The sequence below is a fragment of the Hipposideros armiger genome, unplaced genomic scaffold (assembly GCF_001890085.2).
Source record: "Hipposideros armiger isolate ML-2016 unplaced genomic scaffold, ASM189008v1 scaffold_44, whole genome shotgun sequence".
Taxonomy (NCBI): Eukaryota; Metazoa; Chordata; class Mammalia; order Chiroptera; family Hipposideridae; genus Hipposideros; species Hipposideros armiger.
In genome coordinates this window covers 2240129-2248910 of record NW_017731394.1, presented here as the reverse complement: position 1 = coordinate 2248910, position 8782 = coordinate 2240129, and the positions used below count along the sequence as shown (strand labels likewise).

Below are 8782 nucleotides of genomic sequence, written 5' to 3'. Positions count from 1 at the left end.
GGCTACCGTATGTAGCCAGCAGCCAGCGTGAGCGGCCAGCAGCCGCAGTGAGCGGCCGTCCAGAAGCCGGCGACTGATGTGCCTCGCCCAGGAAGAGCGCAATGAGGTGCCAGTTGGGCCAGTGAAGCAACGTCCACAACTAGACTGAAGAACAAAAGGACAACAACTTGTCTGTTCCCCTTTCGGGGAACAGGCGACGGTGTAGGCTGTAGCCCCTGCTGCAGTGGGCTCCCATAAGCCACCGCGAGTGGCTGGCAGCCAGCGTGAGCAGCCGGCAGCCGGAGTGAGCTGCCATCAGCTGCCGCAGCCTTAGAATGGTCAGCGAGCGACTGCCTCACCCAGGGAGAGCGCAATGATAATGCCAACATGGGCCAGTAAGCGACATCCTCCACAACTAGACTGAAGAACAAAAGGACAGCAACTTGTCTATTCCCCTCCCCCAATTCCCCAATAAAAATTAAAAAAACAAACAAAAAAAACCACACAACTTGTTTCTTCCCTAAGCTAGAACATGGTAGTATTAGACAAACCGGTCAACTACTCATATCATCCACATAAAATAATAAGTATGTTTCTGGAGAATGGAGCCATTTTCCTAGCATAAAAAGACAACTTCATCACAATGCCTACCACAATATTGATAACAAAAATCTGCCCTCTCAGATTCTATCTTAAAATATCTATCTTGAAATTCAAATTAGGGTTCCTTTTCAACAACTGAGCATCCAGAATATATTAAAAATTTACAAAAAGCACCGCATATGAGCAAGATAAAAATCAGGTTACCCAGTGCCTGAAGGAGAACCACATGATAGAGGTGTGACTATACCCCAATTAATGTCAAAACACTATATAGTCATGTGGTACTACCAAGAAATAATTACCCCAACAAGTGCTGTCCAGACCCACTCTAACTTCTGTTCCTTCATTGCTCATAATAGTGGATATAATTCACCATGTAATACATAAATTTAATGCATCAGGTAGCTAACCCTATCAGGGAGGCACTATTATCAATCATATTTCACCTAACTAGAAACTGAAAGGCAATGCTTCAGGTCATAAATTTCAGAAAAATCCTTTGTACTGCAACATGTTCCCCTTTTATTATACCACTCTGGTCCAGCTGTTGCTACTTTTCATTTGGACCTTGCTACTGCTGTTCTCTTTTCCTTTCTCCAGAGGATTATGGTGCTGAATCACACTACACCTAGATCGTTGACTCTTAAGTTATTTTATTGAAATGTTTTTTAAAAATTCAGTCGAGTGCCATGAGGACACCAGAAGATGAATATACAAAATAGCTGTCCTCCTGAGCTTTTCCTTCCTTACAATTATACATAACAAACTCCATAAATGAATAACTTAAGGACAAAAGGAAACAGCAGAGATGAGAGACTCCCAAAACCCAAAAATTCTTCAACTGGACAACTGTATACAGTCACAGCAAGAAAGATGTGGAAGAGACAATATCTGAAAAAGCTAGTTTGGCTTTCTGGGAAACTATGTAACTCCTGTTCTGTTCTTAATTAAAATCTCCAAACTGGGACAGGACACATAGTTAAAAATGAAGCTTAAAATCACAAAAGTAGTAAGAGGAACTAGTAAGAGGAACTTTAAATTATTTTGTCTCCTGATCAAATAAATCACTTCCATAGTACTGAAAGAACCCATAGAAAGACAAATACAAAAACAGAAGACAAAGATTTCTTTTCCTCTCAACTTCCCATAATGTTCAGTGGCCTCTCGAGATATTGTTTCAAGCCCCGCAGTGCCTACATTCCAGTTCTTCACCTAGAAACATTAGTTCTGACTTTGCCCACATAGTGCTAGGCAGCTGACTCTGCCTTCCATTCACCCTCCACCAATTCTATTGAGAATTGGCTGTTAATACGTCACAGAAGACCAGAAAAATAAGAAACAAAAGTTTCCTCAAAATTTAAAAGGAGGGTAAAAGAGAACACATAGTACAAGCCAGAAATGATCCATAACAGCTATCTTCAAATGTTGGAAGCCTTCTCATGCAGAACTGTGAGTTGTTCCAGAAAACAACAAAAGTATTAAACAGTGCAGGTGGGGCCATAACTTTAACATCAAGAACTTAAGATTTGTTTCAAAAATGAAATACTTTGAGAAATGAGCATTCTACCAGGCCCTAGAAGGCTGATTAATGCAGAAGTGCTGAATGAACACCTATCCAGAACGCTCAATTTCTGAACACTAAGAACACAGTAAAAAGATGCTAGATTAGATGTTATCTGGAGTCCCATTGTAAGATAATTTTTCAAGCAGATAAGTTACCGGGAGTTTAATCTGACAAGACTTTTGTCCAACTGAAAAGAAAAAAAAAAAAAGATAAAGGACAATCCTGTAAAAACCCTTATTCCTTGCCCATGGCTGTAATTATGCAGGTAAGCCTGAATGAATGGAAGCAGCTGACTGACCCTAGTAGAAAATTAAAAGTATAAAGAAAGCGTTCTGGCATCACCTACTTTGAGTCATATCCTTAAAGTCTAAAGCTTGTACATTTGAAAAACAAATGATTATTTACCATCTTAACAGGTGTCTTTTGAATTATTAGTTGCTTTCACCAAACTGCTCATTAGGATGAGTCGGTATAACTCAATGATTTATACATGCCTTTGGGAGTTCAATGTAAAAAAGGTGTGACCTGTAATTCATCTCAAGTAGACACCCGAAAGTTTTTCCCCAATAATTAAAGTATATTTCAGCTATTTCTGTTTGAGTAACAGTATTAAGGGGAATGCAATTAAATATAACTTACAGTGCTTCAAACACTAAGAATCATCTATGTCTTTCTTCCTAAGATTATTCACAAATCTTGCTTACAACTACCTAGATTTAAAAAATAAGTGTGTTCTACTTGCCTACTCATCAACTCAACTCACTTAAAAAAAATTAATAAAAAGAAAAAAAAATCCTTCAGGAAAAATTCCATTTTAATAAAAAACACTGCAAGTAAATAGCTCTGTACAAAATGCATTTCCCCCCCTCACAGTGAATCCATTTTAACAGGGTTTTGCTGGTAAAGCTACAAATATTTCTATGCAATGATTTAGTCAAAATAGAAAATATTTATTTAGCATATACCATGCGGAAGGCACGGTATGTTGTTAGTAGCCTGCCTCAGAGAAGCGTAATACCTATTTAGAAAAATACATCATAAGGTAAGAACATAAAGCAATATAAAAATGTCAAGGAAGTGTACAGACAATAGGTAGTACAGGAAGTTAAAGGAAACAGACTACTTTAGTTGAGCTTGGTCAAGAAGCACACCTTCCCTTTCCTCAGGAAATATGAAATTCTGAACTCTGCCCAATAAAAGCTCTTTCATCTATGTTTTTACACTCATATGCTATCCAACAAAAGCACTGGTATAGCTAGTGGGAAAAATAAAGAAATAAACAGAAGTCAAGCAATTTACAAGTCCAATTTTGGCTGAATTTCTCTTCAGCTACTCCTCACGTTCTTTTCTACTACATACATTACATTCATTTCCCCCAGAAAACAGGATCAATTACTAAAACTTATCCAGAAACTTGGAATACAAGGATTAAGATAGAAAGGGTGACACATCTACTCCTTACTGCTGGTAATGCTTTTCCCAAATTTTCTGGTCTACAACATACCTAGTTTGAGTATGGCTAATGTGCATTTGGGGCTTACTTCAGAGTTCAAACTTTAAAAGTTCATTTCATTACAATTTGGATGTCCCAACAACATGGGACTTTACCTGTACTGCTAGTCTCAGGACCCCATTACCTGTACAGCGTATAAACACAAATTTAACAATAAGACATTAATAAAGGTCTAACAATGAAGAAGAAATGAGAAGCTTTTCCTTTCACTTTCAGCTTTTTAAAGCTAAACAACTCAAATTAAAATTAAAGGATCTGAAGTAAAGACTTTACTATTTGGTTTTATAGGATCAGCTTAAACATGAAAAATTATGCTTAACTCTAATTCTAATTAACTCTATGAAACATTATAAGAGACTTTAGAATTCATGCATTCTAACCTGGGTCATTTTACATGAGCATCTCCATTTCCTCTTCCGTAAAATGAATTGGACTAAATTCTAAGATGACTTTAAGCTCTTAAAAAAATCTTCAATTCTATGACAGTATGATAATATTTAGGCCATGCTGCTTTAAGTTTAACCTTTTCCAAGTATTTATTCATTTTTTTAACAATAAACAGTACTAATCTTCTTCTAGTTCTAAATGTAAACTAAGATATTAATTACATAAAATTATGACAAATTGTATGTTTAATATCTAAGTCACACAAAATGTATTCCTATACAAGTATTTGCCATATAGAAAATTATGCTTGAGTACAATAATGTGGCCAGGTCAAAACAATCCATTCTCATTGTAATACTTAGGATTCTACCCTCATCCCAGAAAAAGGTACCCGCATTATCACATGAGGGAATTCTCATCTTTCCTTTTTAAATTCAAATTTAAATACTTCTCTCTCTCTCTCTCTCTCTCTCTCTCTCTCTCACACACACACACACACACACACACACACACACACACACACACACACACACACACACACACACACACACCCAGAGAGGCAGAGGGAAGCAAATTAAGCATTATACAATAAATGCTTTCTTTTCTGTGACGATGAATACAAAACAAAGTAACCTTGCCCTCTGCATTGCAGAGGAATAGTTCAGTTAGTTCTGAAGCTAACACATCAGAGATTTTAACTGTGAAGAAAAACTTCAGATGTTAGTCCCAAGAACTTTAGTTATAAGATAGTTAAGAATGTTTTTATTTCAAAATACTTAAGAAATTTCTGTACAACAGCTGCATTGAAAATTCTAAGTAGAGGTACACTGCAATGCTCTGGAAAGAAATGTTATCCTAACAACGATAGCATCCTTTTTCAGAATAATATTAACTACAAGAAGACTTTAGGGAGTATGATGAAAAACAGTACACTTTGGCTAACACATCTGGTCACATATTGGTTACAACGCTGTCGGGCTGTCTTGCAAAAGAACACAGGTTAATCTTTCACCTACCAAAGTCACTAATGTCTAAACCTATTATATTTACAAAGAGTACAACAATTATAAATGTCATCTATTAAAACCCCCTTTATTCTACATCAAAACTGATTACATCTTGCTATATAAATAAGCTCTCTCTTCAGTTAAAATTAAGACTTGGTTTCAAAAAAATCATCTTGCATAGCTTAGGGCCCAGTTCTACACTAACAAACTGATGAAGAAAACTAGGCAATCACTCAATTCATTATCACTTATAATCAGTTAAAAGATTTGTAAATGGAGCTTTACACTAGACTCTTTTTATTATTGCTGCATTTCTTCCCATTTGCTAAACAGTCGTATAGTCTTTATAAGCCCAAATTTCCAAAACTACCAGGCCATTTAGTTGCATTATATAACAGGATCACATTTCATCAGTGTTAAGCACGCATTCTCACTGAACAGATGCTTAGCTTTCCTCTAATGGCTCGTTTATTAGAAAATTAACAAATAACTTTGTTTTTTAAATGAAGTGAAATAAAATTATTTCAACGCTCTATGCCTTAATGTAATACTACATATCTAGTAGTAATTTTTGCCAGGATACTTGATCTTAGAACCCATATAAAAAGGCATTTTGTCCAGAAGGCTCCTACGAATAGGATCAAGACTGAAATACAGCTCAAATATAAATTGCTGAGTGGACTGAAGTAAAAAGAAATCCAGTTAGTTATAAACAGTATCTTACTTTATCCCATAATAGTTTCTAAAAAGGTTCAAAGCTGATTTGTAAAGTAAATCCTTTCTTTTTTGGTGTATTAGAAATGCTCACTCACTATTGAAAAATGAATCAGTTCTAAATCCTTTCATACAATAAATTACCTAAATATAGAAAAAAATGCCTCGAGTTTCTCAAAAAGTAAAACTTAGTTTTAATAATAATTAAGGCACAACATCAGTACTGCCAGCTTAACCATTTAAAAAATAGCTCAGTCTTAGTTATCAAAAAGCCTCACTTAACCGTAATTTGACCTTTCCACTATCTAAGCACCCGAAACACTGACACAAAAACATATATGAAACACATTTGCTATTTTGCGTATTTTGTTAAATCTCCATCATTCAAGGAAATTTTTCAGTATTTACTAATCTATCTCTGTAATAATTACTTTCTCCTCTCTGTAATAACTACTTTCTCCTTTGGCAGGGGAGGCAATATATAGTAAGTAATACAAGCCTATACACCAAGTGATCTGTCATGGTTCGGGTCCTCGGGGAGGTTTATAAACTAGATTTGTTGTCTTCAGATACACTTGAACATTAGACTCTAACAGTCACCTCACAATGAAGCAGGCTGATGATCATCAGTGCCTGACTTTATATTAACACCTTTGAAGAATCATTTTTCAGTTATTAAAATATAAATGTCTAGTTAAAATGTCTATACCTAAAATGTTACATCAATATTTATCTTGATTCCTATCCTAGAAGAAAACATATCTCCTAGGAATTCTGAAAGTTAAACCATTCAAGCATCAACCAGATTGACAGGTTTATTGCATTGAGGTTTTAAAAAGATGCTTAACTTTCAATTTCATATGGAGTAGCAAAAAACTAAACGGCAGACTCAGGAGATACTGGTGTTGGCTATGCTTATTCTATTACATATCTGAATGCACTTACTCTACAATTAAAATACTTTTGTTGCCTTATTTATACTGATAAATCTATTATTTAAATCACTATAATAAACCACACTTGTTTATCAGAATAAAGGATCAGAAAAAAGGTAGAAATCCAGAGAGCATCTCTCAATTTCAAATAAAGTCCGAGAAATTCAAGTAAAATTCCCAGCACAGAAGCAGATGAGAAGTATCCAATCGAAAAAAACCTCCAAAAAATGTAAAATGAATCATTCAACGAACAATTCAAATAATTAAGACCAAAACATCATCTATTTTCTTCAGGCTATTTCCCACAGCCCAAAATTTTAGCCAAACAGTTACTAGTGACTACCTCAACATCTTAAGTAACACTATTCAGCTAGAAATAAATATTTTTAACAGACTTACTTCAAAATTCAAGATGTTATGTTTTACTAGCGGAGGACAAGCTGAAGTTATTAAATGAAAGTCATTATTTTTTCTTTTTAAGGTAAAAGACAAAAGTTTGCATAATAGTCACTGATGTAATTACCTCATTTGTGATTTGGTTCTCCCTTTCCACCTCCCAATCTTACTGAAGGTTGAATTACTCTGCCAAGACCCTTGCTCTACACATACACACACGTACACACGTGTCCCCTCTAAGAGTTGATACACTGTCCTGGACTGAAAGCATAAAACAAAAGGCCGACTTGAAGATAAACCTCATGGTGTGACCTAGAATGGCTAAATATTTAATCCAAAATATTGTGGGTGTGGGTTTTGGTGTTTTTTTTTTGGTTTTTTTTTTTGGAGGGGGGCGAGGGAAGCCAGTCCGGGCGGCTGCCTGGTCTCTGCCCTCCCCCTCTGCTTTCGCTTTGTGCTCACAATGCAGCTCCTGTAAAGCGCTTCCCTCTCCCCGCAGCCGCCGCCATGTTAGTCGCTCTCTCTCCATGTGCACAGAAATGTAGCGATCGCCCTCGGTCTCACCCAGACCCACCCCCCAACGAATCCCAATCGGTGCAGTCTCCCTCCCATCCCTCTTTTGGTCCCCGAGAGACAAAAAGCCGCTGCAGAAAACCTTCCTGGGATCGAGGTGAGCGTGAGGCTCAGGAAGACAATTAGACAATTGAAACAAAGAAGGAAACGTAGGGGAGACCATCAGATGCGGGGAGCAAATCGAAGTCCCACTCAAACGGGGCTTTATGGACAAGCAATTCTAGTTTAAGATCCTAAATACACTTCTCTCCCAAGAGAGAAAGAGGGGACACTGGACAGGCCTCAAGTAGATGGTAACGGGGCAAACAAACCCCACGGCTAGAGGACGCAGGCCGCCCCAAATCCACGAGGCACCTCAGTTGAGCCCGGAGCCCCCATACCAGGACTTCGTTTCTCCCCGCTGGCCCTAGTCAAGGACCGCAGGCCTTGGTAACGGAGAGATGGCATAACACAGTCAAATCTGGCGACAGGACAGGTCCCCACCCTTACACATCCCACTCCAAAAGGCCTGGCCCACAGCAGGGGGACAGGAATCAAGAGGACTAGGGGGGACAGCGCCACGTCCGGGTCAGGTGACAAGCACCTCCCCTAGGAGCCCGTTTTCTGGGCACGAAGCTCGGTTTACTGTGGACACCGAACGTGGGGGAGGGGGGGCCGGAGACCGAAACAGCGAAGGCTGCAGGCAGGGTCAGAGCATCAAACCCTCCCTTCCCCGCCAACTCCTGGCACCTTTTTCTTCTCCAGGTTCCGAAGTTTCTTGTCGATCACCCCGAGAATCTGCTTCATGGCCTCGGTCTGGACAGCGCCAGTGCCGGATGCGGGGTGCTGAGAAGCCGGCGCAGCGGCCCCGGCCCCCGCCGCCGCCTCACTCCCGGAGGAACCCGACGGGGGTGGCGGTCCAGACGACTTGCTGCCGCTTCCGCTGTGGCTGGTGGCCGAGGGCATCTTCAGACCGTAAGGGGAGAGAAGAAAAAGCGGGAGGAAGGACAAGAGCAGCGAGTCAGGCGGAGGACGGAGCGAGACGCGGGACAAAACGCGCAGCGGGCGGGAGCCTGCGCGAGCGGGTGGGGGCGGGGAGGAGGCCGCGCGCGCCGCGAGGACAGGAAGGGAC

General features: G+C 39.2%; 1 protein-coding gene across 2 annotated transcripts in view; it reads right to left on the bottom strand.

Moving 5' to 3' along the window:
* The window catches only part of CAPRIN1 (cell cycle associated protein 1), a 36809-nt gene extending 28054 nt beyond the window's left edge, over positions 1-8755 (bottom strand). The window contains exon 1 of one of the 2 annotated variants that reach the window (XM_019639500.1): positions 8401-8755. In XM_019639500.1, coding sequence (XP_019495045.1) covers positions 8401-8616 — 216 coding nt within the window. In that variant the 5' untranslated portion in view covers positions 8617-8755. The remainder of the gene's footprint in view (positions 1-8400) is intronic. The other variant, XM_019639498.1, reaches the window with a different exon arrangement.
* Positions 8756-8782: the final 27 nt, after the last annotated feature.